Source organism: Pseudopipra pipra, chromosome 1 (genome assembly GCF_036250125.1).
Source record: "Pseudopipra pipra isolate bDixPip1 chromosome 1, bDixPip1.hap1, whole genome shotgun sequence".
Taxonomy (NCBI): Eukaryota; Metazoa; Chordata; class Aves; order Passeriformes; family Pipridae; genus Pseudopipra; species Pseudopipra pipra.
The window spans coordinates 36,961,492-36,976,680 of record NC_087549.1 but is presented as its reverse complement, the minus strand read 5'-3'; the positions used below and the strand labels follow the sequence as shown (position 1 = coordinate 36,976,680).

The 15,189-nt window shown below is 38.3% G+C and overlaps 1 protein-coding gene across 15 annotated transcripts in view; it reads right to left on the bottom strand.

Moving 5' to 3' along the window:
* The window catches only part of ASPH (aspartate beta-hydroxylase), a 111,359-nt gene extending 96,490 nt beyond the window's left edge, over positions 1-14,869 (bottom strand). For 9 of the 15 annotated variants that reach the window (XM_064652048.1, XM_064652058.1, XM_064652080.1 and 6 more), the window contains exon 1: positions 14,472-14,869. In XM_064652048.1, the coding sequence (XP_064508118.1) occupies positions 14,472-14,532 (61 nt within the window). In that variant the 5' untranslated portion in view covers positions 14,533-14,869. Of the gene's footprint in view, positions 1-77; positions 264-859; positions 1,142-7,474; positions 7,602-8,123; positions 8,189-14,471 lie in introns of those variants that run through there. The other 6 variants (XM_064652140.1, XM_064652130.1, XM_064652166.1 and 3 more) reach the window with 6 other exon arrangements.
* Positions 14,870-15,189: the final 320 nt, after the last annotated feature.

The following is a 15,189-nucleotide window of genomic DNA, read 5'->3' as shown; positions in this document are numbered from 1 at the left end:
CCTCAAAAACAGATTCTGCTATAAAAATATAATTTACAACAGTCACAAAGGTACATTTTCATGCTGTGGCTTGCTACCTTATAGTAAAATTATTTTCAAAACTCTTGAAAAAAACAACTCAACCATGGCAGCATGATCACGCAACACTTTTATATAAATGGAAGTTACATAACATAGAATGCACCTACGGCCTGCACAAATAACGCTACATACAGGGTCAGAACAAAACACTGCATGCACTGAAGCTGGTTCAGAGCTCATTCCAAACAGTTAATTCTCAACTCAAGCCCTTTCCCTGCACATGCGGCCAGCTATGTCAAAAGTAGGTCACTTGCCATATCTGGTAAGCCTGTGCTTACACCACCAGATGTCTTTATGCAGACATCAGAAAGTCTTAAAGCACGCTCCATCCCTCAACGGCAAATCTATACAATCCTGTACCTCACCCACTCCCTCATCAAGTCACTCCTAGACAAAAATGTACGAAACCCCTTTTTCTTTAGCTTACCTTCGCGACACCTAGCAATTTTACATACTCCAAAAATAACTCTGAAGTCAGATATTTGAAGACAAAACAATGTCTCTTATGTTAACATATGCTCTACTCAAGCAAAAAATGTTGCAATCCTTGTAACAAATGTTACAAACCTGCCTTAAACTCATGAAATATCCCTAGTCCAGAGAACATATAATCAAAGAGAATAGACGCAGGCTGTAACACACACTAGAACAGCAAACTGACAAGCAAACACCAACGAATGACAGTAAGCCGGTTACTTTGCCGATTACAAAATCAGACATAACTGTTATATGAAAGTACACATTTTCCATTTGCTCACAAAAAAGGTTAGGATTATACCTGTGTCGTCAGCCATAACATTAGTGCTCGATTTCCACAGACAGAGCGAGTGTGTATCTCCAAAAATTAATGTTGAAGGCAGAATAAGAAACGATTTATCCTCACTCCAGCCTTGCAACAGGAGCAAACAAGTTTTCTAAAGCCAGCTCAGCTGGAACCCGAAACTGGACCCAAGAGAAACCTCTCCTCCAAATCTATTTTTAGAGCAGTTATCCTGAGGAGCCAAACGCTTTTCAGAACTCATATGGCAATCTAGGTCTGACGACAATCAAATTCACTTACTCCTCCAAACAGAGCATCCTGGGTAGTTGATCCTTTCCCCTCCCCTTAATCCTCCAACATAAAAACAAGAGCAAATGAAACCGAGCACATTGTACTGTAGTATTTTTGCTGCAAAGCATGCCACAGTGCCTGAGCTCTAACGACATTAAATCCATGCGCATAAGCTGAAACACAAGTCCGGACACAAAGCTTGCCTGCTTGCATTTGTCAAGTTGGCCCTCATCCAAGAAACTTTCTCCCTGTTGCCACTCCTCTACCAGGTTTCCCGAGTAGAGACTGCTCATTTGGAACTTGCTAACTACTTAAAGAGAAAAGAGACCACTAACTTCTATAACTTAATTTTGAGTCATTGAAAGAATTACTTGAAACCAATCGCACACATTCTTGTCAAAAAATTTTTGGATCTGAACTGTTTCCTGGTGCACATCGTATATGCTTCTAGCAGACCCAAAGAAAGGTTACTGATAGTTTTGCCAAAGGAAATATTGTTTTCCTAGCGTGCAATATACCACAAGCCATAAAGTGAAACCAGGCAAAATTTCCATTGCTTATTCGTTTTGGGTGGAAGTCAGAAACTAACTCATTTCTCATTCACAGCAACTCTAATAAAAACTTTACGATCTAGCACTCTGTCCTTCTTCCTCCACGCTTCTTTGAATAACACAGCCATAAGGTAGATGGAGTGAACAGAAGAATGTTACAGCTACTTTGAAAAACAACATACAACTCCTGCGGTTTCAACATCCAGCAACTAATTGCCAAATGCAATTCCCAATAGCTCAAGGGAGAAAAAATGTGAGAAAAAGCACCACTTTAGACTTTTCAAATGGATGAAAAGCAACTACAGGCAGTTGATTCTATAACTAATGTATCTGTTAACTACCTTTAAAGCCACTTGAACACATTAAACAGACCAAATGCTTTAAGAAAGACATCCTGACTAGTACATTTCTGTGACTTAGCTGATGCATAAGCAATTCAGAGCAAAACAGAAAGAAGATACTGAACATATGGAGAAATCAACGGCTTATTAAGGAAAATAATTTTACATGCAATGATATGTAGTCTGTTGCATGTAAACCATACAGTGTTTTGACAGGCATCAGATTAGACAATTTGTTGCAACTTCACTTCAGCTGCACCTGCATTTGCAGACACCAGGTCTTAGTACAAGTGGATTCATAAAGCAGTCAATTGATGCTGAGAACCCCAAGTCCATATAATACATGGGGGGATTGGTCTGAAGTAGAACTTACCTGGCTGAATGCCCATAAATGCATAAGTTTTTGCTTCATTTCACTCAGACCTAAGTGAGCACATTCCATCCAGGTACAACAGCAGACTGCATAAGAGCAAGTGAAGACAGTCAAGAAACTGACTCCAAATGTACACTCCAAATCTGAACTAAGACATGTATGTTGACATTTAACCAAGTACGCACAGCTTTAATCTAGTGCCCTTTAAAAACCAACTGATTGCAAAAATATGTCTTCCCAAGAAGTGACAAACATCTTTCTGATTTCTAAAGCTAAAATGGGGAAACTCTTCAAACTTATCAAAAGAAAATGGCCAAGAGAAAGATGGACCAACTGGGGGTGCACACAACTGATTATATACCCCATGAAAAACACACATTAACACACACCTTGAAAAATACAGGTTATATGTGTATCTCCTGGAATGTTATAGTTCAAAATACCAAATAATATAATTTTCATTCATTTTATGAAAGACAGAGGTTAAATTTAATTTATATCTCTTTACAATACAATTTGAGATTGGGATAGCTAAGTCAGCAGTCAAAACTTCTTATAAGGTCTTGTTCTGCTGCATTCAAATGCTGTGACTGTTTGCTGGCTCTTTCTGAAGCAAGTCAAATTGCTTCACTAACACTCAAAATTATTACTCTTCTCCTCATTTGTATAACTATTCCAAAATTTTAAAACTATTTTCAAGTTAGTTTTGCTACAATTATGCAGTCCACATATATTTACGTCATTTTACAAAAGCATAATTTACAATCAAGACTAACAGCATTAGTTCCATCTCTAGATCACAATTAAAGTGCAAGCAAAAAAGTTTAGAGGAAAAAGAGTCAATTACAAACACAAACAGTCAGGCTTCAAAGCATCCATTCAAAGCTTTTGTAATTTGTATAATTATTTCCCACAAAGATGCATTAAGAAGTAATATGGAAGCACTTATGGGTTATCTCCTGAAGAGAAGGGTGCACACAAGCAGGCAGTTACTAGAAATTAGAAATATATTAAAAATACTATTTTCCCCTTTTCTATTAAAATACAAGCTTTCCCCCCTGCACTACTGTAAGATCATATATCTGTATATAGACACACATCCTTTTTGTGATATTCATCTTAAAATCTAGACTTGATAAGCACTTGTTTTGAACTGTTCCATTCTGAGAAGTTCCCACAGCATAATAACTGCTCTACTATCCTGAGGTAAAACATGTTTTCATCTTCAATTTTCATTCAGTGTTATTCTATGCCAAGGGTAGAATAATACACTTTCAATGGACAAATCTGTGCTTTTACAAACTCTATTTCATTTTTTTAAGAGACTGTTTTCTCTCTGTTTACTCCACAGACGGAACATGGATTTTTACTGAAATACTTATGGTATCATTCATGAAATATTCTAACCTTAAATTTTCACAAATATCCATACTCGGAAATTTTTGTTGTTTTACAAACAATCATGGCAGCAGGGTCTTTAGAGATAAGATCAAAATTTTAAGCTAAAGATTTACTTTTAATAAATTCTATATAAATTCTTTGTGATAGAAAATTGATTCTTCCTTTTAGTTTCTAAGAAATTTTCTTCACCACAACTTCAATGGAAATTATGGGAGGAAAGAGTGGCTTTTGTAATTATTATTATTTGTATTAAAAACTAGATCTCTGGTCTGAACTTTATATATCCTAGTCTACATGGTTATAAAGATACCTGTGCATGTTATTAAAGGACTTCAGTAACCTAAATCAGAAACCTACTCATTAGGAACAGGGAAATAGATGGAACAGAAAGAGCGCTATGTTAAAAGAAAACACAAAGACCAAAAAAAATTTGAAATAAAAATTAGCCAAGTGAAATGCAATTTGGGCTCTCATGCTCCCACTTCACAGATTTTAACATCAATATTTGAGGAACTTTTCCTTATTCCACATATAATCAATCCACACATAAATCTCTAAGGTCCTTAATTTTTAATCCCTACAAGATTTCTCACAGTAAAATGTCCTACTATACAATCAAACATAAATACTGAAAACAAGAGCAAAGTCATAAATTCAGGATTAGACAACAAAGCAGGCTGATCGTGGAGATGCGAGGGTGGCCATCTGGAGGTGGAAAAAAACCAAGTGGAAAATAAAGGATGCATCACAAAATATGTAAAAGAACTGTAGGATCATAAACACCCTGCTGAACTTCCCTAGTGAAAGGAAGCCCCTCCCTTCAAGAGATTAAGTGATTCCATTGAGCCATCTCCTCAAATTCCACACTTAATCAGGACGTGAAAGATCAGAGATTCAGTTCTCTCCTCTAGAGAACAGTGTTTGAATTTCAGAGGCCTAAAATACATTTTTAAGTATACCCAAAGGTATAAGAACAAAGCCATTTTATTCCCTCAAAATGAAAATATTTATTTGGCCACAACAGTAATTTGTAGAAGAGGAGTTCTGCAGAACAGAGACTAAAACCCAGTTTTCTCCCTCCCTTCTAAGTAAGAAAGGCAACTCCAGATATACCCGACCTATGCTCACATTCACTCTCAGCAGGTTGAACTTTTGTTTCACATTGAATTGGAACAGTTTCAACAACAAGAATCTAAAATATACACTCTAAGTTCTATTCAAGTATATCCTATAAACAGCAGCTGCAACTCTGGAAATCAACCAAACTTATTCTTCCTCGAGAAAACACAGGTAAATATTTTTTCCTCCTCTGTCCTGGGTGAGAGCTCCAGTTACCAAAGTATTGCATAGAACTAAGAAACAACTCTTTAAAGCCCTTCTTGTAACCATAACACCTGTTTACACAGAATCAGGTCTGTGATCTTATCTGAAAACGTGCTTCAAGTAAAATAGACACATATAGGCTTTTTCCTTTTTTATATTCAGTTTATAAAGAGATGGTCAATACTTGAGATGGTCAAAAAGCCCGTTTCTGAATATAAGCTGCTATTTCAAAGTACTTTTAAGCCTAGATATACCTTTCTGACTCATAGGAAGTACCACAATATTTAGAGGAGTTTTTCAGTTGCAAGCTAAGGTGATTTATTACTAAGTTAGAATTAATTATTCTTCAGAAAAAAAATCCAAAACAAGAATAAGATTATCATCTGGCTGGCTGATATCAAGCATCATTCCCAGGGTGGGTTTTTATACTTATTTGTTATTCTTCAGTAGTTACATTTTTCTGGCTATAAACAAAATCCTGATTGCTTTCCATTTACACAGTTCTTCTAAGACACACATACACAACAAAAATAATAAAATTTTTTCACGAGAAATCTACTCATAAAAGAAACATCACAAAAATGATTAGCTTCAGGGTTGTTGGTTTGTTTTGTTTTGTTTTAAAAACCTAAGGTTTCCTCTCTAAGATAAAAACAGTCACAAAGAAAAGACAAAGAGAAACTTAATGAGAAATTTTGTCCTAGGAGTTTGCACAGTTTCATAAGACTTGTCAAAGGCACTTGATCTAAATACAGCACAACAGTGGGCTCTACTTGCAGTGCTAGTTCCACACTTTTCAGTGAAGTTTGGAGAGACCAGCTGTTTGTCCCCTTAAGAGTTGCTGCTGTTAACAACTTTCTTCTAGAGTCTTATTTATCTAAGCATGACTGCTGAAGTCAGAGGAGGAAAAAATTAATACAGAGATATATATTCATAAGAGAACATCCTGAATCTGCACCTGCTAACTTATTCAAATTTTGTCCAAGCCATGTTTTGGCTTTTTCTTTTAATTTTTGGATATTCAGATGAATATTTTTGAGTAGTTCTTCAAGTAGGATTCTTCAAGGAAAAAACATACAGATGCACAATGTGCACACAGCTTAAATGATTACTGACACCGCTTACAACTTGAAAGAGTTTTATAATGAATACTGACTATGAACAGGAATATGCTTAAAGTAGTATTTAATGCATCTATCACTATCTGAATACTTTGGATTACTCTTTTTTCTAACCTTTTCTCCACAAACTTAAAGATAGTACAATAACAGGCTTAGAGAGTTACCACTTCAGGAAAAAAAAAAACAGGAGTCCTGTGAAGACAACAAAAATATTTTGTTATATATTTACCTAATCAAATTAGATTTGCATGGAAAAGTACCTCCCTACATTCTTCCCAAACACTTAAGACATTTTTCTCCAGTTTTGTTTTCACGTGTATACAAGCACAAAATAGAATTTAAGTCCAAAACTGAATGTAGAACTTGCATCTTATAAACTTACTTGACTTACACATCAAGCCAAGAGGCTCAAAGTTAAGACTACATGCTTAAAAAGAAATTTTATTTTGCCTCCTGCTAGAGGAATAACACTTTTGTATCAGCTGTAATACCAATGAGTAGGCAAAATTAATACTGATTTGAACTGTACAGATGACTTAAAGATTTTTATTAGCTGCTGTTTTGATTAACCAGCTCTCTTCCACAGAACATTTGGAAATAAGATCTAAAATTATACAATCTACCTATCTCGCATCTGAATGATTTAAGGTAGCCAACAGTCCTACATAATTACTAGGTTAATTAAATATTTGGTTGTATTTAGGACAGAGTGGAGTTGGGGGAAGGTAAATGTGGAGAGGAAATACAAAAAATACTTGGGCCTGGAACATGCAAATTTTGCTGGTGGTGACCTTTAAAAAAGATTCTATTACATAAGGTTGAAAATCCTCATCTCTCTCTATAGCACTCTGGCATTAATTTAAGGGTATTTTTTCCTTGTTCCATTTTCCTATCCTGTAAAGTGGGTCACATCAATTTGTTTTAGCAACAAGTCCTAATTAAGCCACAAAATAAAGAAAACAGATTATGTCATTTCAGTTCTTCCAATTTTTCTCATAGTTTGAGGGAGTTCAAATAGAAAAAGTCTTGTTGCCATGCAAGTATCTGCAACTCTGCTTTTCCCAGGTTTCTGCTCATGGAAAAAAAAGAACATTTTAAAATGTTTAAAATGCCTAAAACTTATTGAAGTTTCAAGTCTGATACTAAGCCAATTTAATTAGGTCTTAATCCATACGGGTACTATGCAACTGCAACTCTTACAGAGTACAAAAGAGCTTTTAGGTGTCTCATACCTCAATTGTGTAAGTAGTTATTAAAATATGTTGTTAGGAGGTCTCAGTTGCAGAAGAACTGCTGTTTTCACAACTTTCTGGTTCCAAAAGATACATCTGTGTCTTCTAGCTACTATGTGTCCTCTAGCTAGTATGGAAAGAAATAGCACTACAGTTACACACTGCTATACCAACTTTCTTTAAGAATACTAAAGAAAATTTAAAAAATTTAAAAAACACTAGGGTGAGGAGTGAGATATGTTGCATTAGTAATAAATTGCTGATTATCAAACAACCTCAGGAAATAAAATTGCACAACCAGAAAACCACTACTGAATAGTTACAACCCCCCTAGGTATTAAATGCTTCGTAAAGAAAGTCTTCAAACAACTTGATAGCATTCGCTACACCAGGTTAAGTACATGCATAATCATAGTGCAACTCCACATGAAGAAGACTAAAATTTAAGTTCTAACAAAGCTGAACCACACATACTACAAGATGTTCAAACTCAGTATATATGTATCTGCACACTTAATTTCCAGTATGTTTAAAGACACGTAATATTATGATTTCCACTTCAAAGCATAGCTCAAAACTTTCCCATGCAAAGAGCTAGCTTGTAGATGCGGTTAGGAAAAAGATTGCTGCAGGCTGTCACACAGATTACCAGATTGTGATCTTCATCAGGAAAGAACCGCTTGAGGTAAATCAGAACTTCATTGCTCAAGTTCTCTACAATGAAGAATTCAACATAAGAATTAGGATAGAAACTCTTACTACATGTTTCAAAGTGATTCCAGATGAAAACAAACACTTCCTCTCCATACAGGTGATCAGTTACAGGGTTTTTAGTTTAAAGAGACAGCAATATTGAAATCTCACCTCTTTATGCACCCTGCAATTAGAAATAATCTTGACACACAGGCCTTCTTACTGCTAGTAAATTTTGTTGTCTTTACTGAAGCATTTATATATCCAGCTATTACATTAGCATAGCCAACAGAACCATTCACCTTTCTATGTTCACACCATGGCTCCATGATGACATGAACAAATGTAAAACTTTGGATTCAACCTCATCCTCCCCTGATGCCCACCCACTCATTGTCATCTCTTCCCTTCTCCACTGACCTTCCCTGAAGCACTGAGGCACTCTGAAGGGAAAAAATGGAAAAGAATCAGCTTTCCACTTATCAGTTCCCTGTGTGGTTCACCTCACACCTGCACAGCCAATAATTCAGGTACAGAGAAGGGGAATTGAAAAGAGGAAGACTGCAGAGCAATCTCAAACAGATGAAGCTGACTGCAGACCTATAGCATTGAATTACATATAAAAAAAATGAATTCTTAATTCCCCAATATAATATACGTCCTTGGGGTCTGAACCTACATTAGCTATGACCTCTGATCAGGAAAATTCATGTGCATTCTCAAAGGAATTGCCAAAATCTGAGAAAACAAACTCTCCCTAATACTAGTGATACTTTAGGTTCTCCACTTAACATTTTAAACAAGCCTTATCCTCAAAAGGCTATTGAAAAGGTTATCTCATGGACCATTTATACACTTAGCAAAACGCTTAAAAAGTATGTTAAAGCAAACATCCTTGCAGATGTGAAGTGCAAGTTTCTTCCACATTTGAAGCACCATGAATAACATCTTTCAGGTAATATACATTAGGAAACACAGAGCAGGCCCGAGATTTCAGCCCACGCTGGATCAAAAGGGACATGAGAACTTTCCTTGATGTCTTTATCAAGTAGCAGTCTCTCTGGAAGTATGGAGAGGAATCTCCCAGTGCTCCAAAATTCTTCAGGAGAAAAAGTACTGATAGAGAGGAAAGTATCAGGCTTTCTTTGTATATATGCCAATCATACTACACTTAACTATCAATCCTAAAACCCAAAATAATACATCCTTGAGAAAAAGCAAAGAAATCCAAATATCAGGCAAGATGGAAAAATAGGTCATAAAAGCATATACTGTGTTCAAATTGATTGTTTTTCACTGCATAGTGACCTTGGCACTCAGTTACTGTACCTTCCAATAGCTAACAGTGTAGAGAAAGTTTCATTCAGATAAACCTAAGAGATGACAGAGTTGTCTTTCTAGAGCTCACCTGACTCAAGTTCTAGACAAATGAATCACTGGCTATATCAAGGATGCACTATTCCAATGCAAATCTGCTCATGTATGCAGAGGAATACCAGTGTTAACCATTTTAAGAATATTATTCATATCACACTCATTTAAGCAGAGATAGGAGAACTGACTTGTTTGAAGAGATACTGCCTGAAGTTTTGTACAGGACATCTAAAAAAGGGGAAAAAAAAAAGAAAAAAGAGAGGAGCAGAGAGGAGGGAAACTAGCAAATCCTGTCATTTCACTGGTGGCTCTCCTGCAACACACCATGCAAATTACAGATGTTTGGATCCTTACTGTTGCTACCAATTTTTAATTTGGCAGATTATTTTACAATATATTAGAATGCTTTCCAGAAAGGCCATGCTGAACAAGACACACGGCAGACATATGAATCAGAAAGAGATAGCTGTCTACATTTTCAGAGTTTTACTAATTGTATTAATATGGTTTATGGTTTCCTGAAGATTTAGAAAGGAAGTATGCACACACAGTTGTTATTTAGGTACTTTGTCCCTGACACGAGCAACTCATACTTTGAAAGCTATAGTTAGCTTTAAGACAACAGGTACACTTATGCCATTAAAATTCAAATATCTAGGATTAGTCTCACAAGCCACAATCAACTTTCCTGGTAAAATCCATTTTGTTCTAAATACAGAGACATGTTTTTACCAGCCTGTCTCAAATTGTTTAAAAATAGAATCTGGCATGAATGCTAAAAATTCAAGATCTTCAAGCAGTTGTAAGCAACTAAACTAGGAAATAGGATAAGCTTGCTGAAGAAATCCCTGTATACTCTTTTCTAAAAGAGTATACAAAGTTTCCATCAATGAGACACAAAGTATTTCTCATTTGTCTGCAATAGAACTATAGTAGCTCTAAGAATTAATAACAATCCACTGTACACTCCTGAAGACCAAAAAGGTTACAAGAAAACATTTTAACCTTGGGTTAAAACAACCAAATCAAAGCACTGAGCAGGACACTAACAAAATTCATAAGAATTCATTTTAGTTCAGCAAACATTTGGACTTCAGTCATCTTTGGTCAGCAAACACTTTGACAAGTTGAAACATTTGTTAAGCCCCACAAAGCATCCCAAATTTACATCTCACTTATGACCTCCACTACCTTAGTATCCTTCTTCCTAATGACAACAATTAACATGAAGAAGGAAATAATGGATGAATTGTAACACAAGAAATCAGATTATACACTACACAACTGTAAAGTCGAGAGCATAGGCAAGCACAGTGGACAGTAGTTCAGGTTATAAATTAGAGAGATAGAATTTTTAGACAGAGAGAAGCATCACATTTAAACAGCATCAATAGTGTAACTAGATGTTACACTACAGCACAGCTGGGTAGCTCTGAGAGACCAGAGAATGCACAGGCAATCCCACTTCAAGCATTGGAAGCACTGATGTGAAGTTCAAGGTTCCCAAAAGCCAGCGTAAAAACTTCAGCAGGAAAAAAGTGACCTGTTTACATGATGAACTTTCTCTGCTCTTATCATAAATAAAAAGCTAATGGGCAGACTCACCAAGAGAAAGTACACTACAAAGTAGTCTTTACAACAGAGATGAAATAAAAAGTGAAAGTTCTTGCAAATTAACAGGCAAAACTTCTTTCTAGAAGTGATACTGTTAAATAAAGAAGTAGTAATGTTAGCATAAAATTGCATTTCAAGAAATCTGAAAAAAGCTGAAAAGCCAAAAATTAGTCAGAGAATTACATTAAAGGATCATAGAGGGTCCAAAAAATGAGTAAAAGGAGTTAAAACCTTGGCAATAAATTTGCACATATAAGGAAACCACAGGGTTAAAACAGCAAAAAGTGAAAACATCTTTTGGGATCTTGCAGAGAAAAGCAGGTGATGTCAGAAGATTCTTAATTCTTAATGTGGAGATTAAAGAAAATTTATCAAAGCAAAAGTAAAATTATTTATCATCATAGAGACTGAAGTCAACACAGCCTCAGAACTAGCAGAGATAGGATTATGTTTATTTTAATATAAAATACAGTGGTTTGTAGATAGAGGTGATGCCTTGTGTTGGAAATGTGGGGTTTCCATATTCCCTAGCTTAATGGAGAACTCCTCTCCCACTTGGCTTTAGAAATGCAAAGAAAACAGACAACAATTATTGCACAACTATATGATCAGTAAGAATTATGTTTAATTAAGTCCTTACTTATATACTATAAGACAAAAGACACACACACAGCAACATAATAAATGTCTTAATAGTACTCTTACTTCTACAAGCAAGCATAGCTTACAAAGTAATCCATATTTTTTCAGCCATCTGTATTTCAAAAGTAGCTAGGCTGCTGATCCTCACTCTCACTCCTGTGGCTTCTCCACAGGCACCTGCTAATGCCCGTGATATTTCCAAATTTCACATCTCATGAAATCTGAGGGAGATAATTCATGACCAGGTGACACACATTTGTTCCTGCACCAAAACTGTCCCTCACCTAACTAAGCTTCAGATAATATTGCAGCAAGTATCTATTACTTCATCTAGCTGTTTAAAACTGATATTCTTCATTTAGAGAGGCCACATCTTGACAATGGATTCTGTCGACTAATGGCAAGAAGCCAAACTTTCCAGTAAAGATAATAACAAACACGTTTCCCTCTTTAAGTATCCCCAGACTGTCAAATTTTTCCCTGGTTTTCACTTCAGTATAAATAAAATCACTGGCACAGCCATACAATTCCGTAAATGTCATTTTCAAAGAAGCATCCATGAGTAGCAATACAAAGTTTAAATACAAAGATATTTTTTACTTAGGACTGATTTGACAGTGTCTCTTATATGACTTCTGAGAGTAAAAGGTAGAGTTCTATTTCTAAAAAAATATTTAATTCCATTTCTGGTATTTCAGTATATTTGAAGACACCTATATAAACTACAGCTAGAACTATTTCGGACTTAATCTATTTGTAAGACTACTGTAAATATTTTGTGATGCAGAAACCTAAAAGCAGATTACTACATTCAAATACAGCCATTGTCTTGAGTGCACAGATTTTGAGACAAGCTGTTAGCCTCAGTGGTTTCAGAGCTGTGAGCAAGGCCTTGGCAAGAAGCCACATCCTCTCCCAAGAACTGCTGTAAAAGTGAATACTTCTACCAAGTAAGAACTGCCTCAAACTTGAGGTTTTCAGACTTCACAGTCTCGCCATCTCAAAATTATTTCCTCATCTCATTTTCACATCCCTTGTCTGCTGTGAAGACTCTGTTCCTCCAGCTGTTCCTTTATTCACACAGGAGTAATCATCCCTTACCTCTTTCTGCAGCTGCTACAGTGACAACAGCACCAGCTTCATGCTGTAATTGCTATGGTTGTCCAAGGGATTTTAACTAGGAGTGTCTGAAACTAACAAAATACTTGTCCAAATTTAAGAGTTTACATCTTAGGAGAGTGCCTAACGTGTTACCAAGATTGCTTCATTCCATCAAAGATATGTTTTAATACAAAGAGATGACATTTTACTCAGACTGCAAACAAAAATCTATGGAATACTTTTTTTATTCAGAGATTCAGCTTACTGATAAATTTATTTTTCCGATGTTGACAAACCTTTAGAGTAATATTTAAAATATTAACAGCACCATGTTCAGTATTCAAAATTATATCAGGGATGCATGTTTTTAATGCATTATAATTGAAAATCTGTATTCAGCATGCTTAACACTGGGTGATAATCAGAACACCTCAAGTCCAAGCCATAAGTGTAATTAATACATACTCTACAGCATAGGTCAGCCATTGAAAAACGATTTAGAAATAAAATAAAAACAATACCTCTTCTATGAACATCGAAATATCATCTCTAAACTCTCTGAAGCTTAAGTATATTTGAAATCTTTCCCTCTTAATTCATCATGTGATAGGTAAACTAATCCTATATGGTTCCTCCTTTAATTAACACTGTTCTCCCTACTATTGCTATATTCAAAGAGGGACAAGATATAATTTCTGAATCACTGCATTTCACCACTGGAGCTCTGTCCACAATAAGCTGAAAATCTAAGAAGCTAAAACACGTAAACATCAATGTCTGATAAGAACACTTCCTCTCTCTAGAGCGGCGTGTACGGTTGCATAGTGACTCCAGAAGTACATACACCTTCTCCTCTTTCATTTCAAGCATGTTCTGCTATGCTAAGAAATGCTACTTTCCCTACTTAAATTGTCCACACGCAGCAGTTTATGAATACTCAGATTTGTTAAGGGGTTCTTTACTGGCAGGGTGGGGGGTGTGGAGATCGCTGCCTCATAAAATCTTCTGCTCGCGTTTTCCCGAGATTATTCCCCCTTGCCTCTGTATTTACAGAAAACACCAGCTCAGATGCTCCATCTACAACAGATAACATAACTTAGATCTAATGACCTGAGTTGCTAATTAGGTCAACCTGAGGAGATACTCCACATCCAAGTTTGGACACAAGAATAAAAGCGACTTGAAATTAGAGCATCCCGGTTCTACCCCCACCTCCCGGAGGAGAGCTCTGAGGGACGGATACCCATGGATGCCGCGGCCTGCCCGGCGCTCACCCTAACCCCTCTGCGGAGCCTCCGAGGGGCGTCCCCGCCGCCCAGGCCCGGCGAGTTTTCCCTCCACGTGAACGCCCTGGATAGGGAGCGGCGGGAATGCATGGGGCAAAACTCGGCCATCGGCCCCTGTGTCCCCCTCGCCAGCTCCCGCAGCGCCGGAGAAGGGGAGGGGAGGGCAGGGGAGGCGGGAGAAGGCGCAGCACCCCAGCGGTCCGCCTGGGGCTCCGGGTCGCCGCTGGAGCCCCCGCCCCTTCCCCGCAGAGCTACGGCCTCGCTCCCGCGGCAGCAGCGCCGCTCACCTCTCTTGGAGCCGGGGCTGGGGCTGCCGCCAGCGGCTCTGGAGCTCTTGCGCGAAGCCATCGCACCTCCTGTCGGGCCGCGCAGGGGGCGGAGCGGGAGCGCGTAGGGGAGCGCGTAGGGACCCGCGGCCGCCGCCACCCGATCGCGGCGCGCGACCGCCCTGCGCCCCCGGCAGCGCGGCCCCGAGCGGGCCTGCCCCGCCCCCCCGCCCGCCGACAGCCAATCGCGCCAGCGAGGCGGGCCGACGCTTGCCTTCGATTGGCCATGGCCCCTAGAGGGGGCGGAGCGATGGCGCTCCGGCTGCGCGCGCCCTGCGCGCTCCCGCGCCACCGCCGGCGCCTTTGAACGTGGCAAACGCGGGCGCGAGCGGCGGCTGCGGCCTCTCGCGAGGGTTCGGGCGCGCGCGCCGCGAGGGGGCGGGGTGGTCCTCGCGGGAGAGGATGGAAAAGGTTGGAAGGTAGAGTTGGATGAGCTGGATGGGATGGTCCTTCCTACGGAGACTCCACTCAAAGCATCTCGTAGCGTGTTTTAAACTGCCCTCTGCATCCAGTTAAATGCCCAAATTGTGAGAAACATCATCAATGTGCATAAATATCTAAAGGGGGCCTGGGGCAGTGCCAAGAGAATGGAGCTAGGCTCTTGTCAGAGGTGCCAAGCAATAGGACAAGACGACACAGGCAGAAACTGATGCACAGGAAGTTCCACGTGGATGCAAGG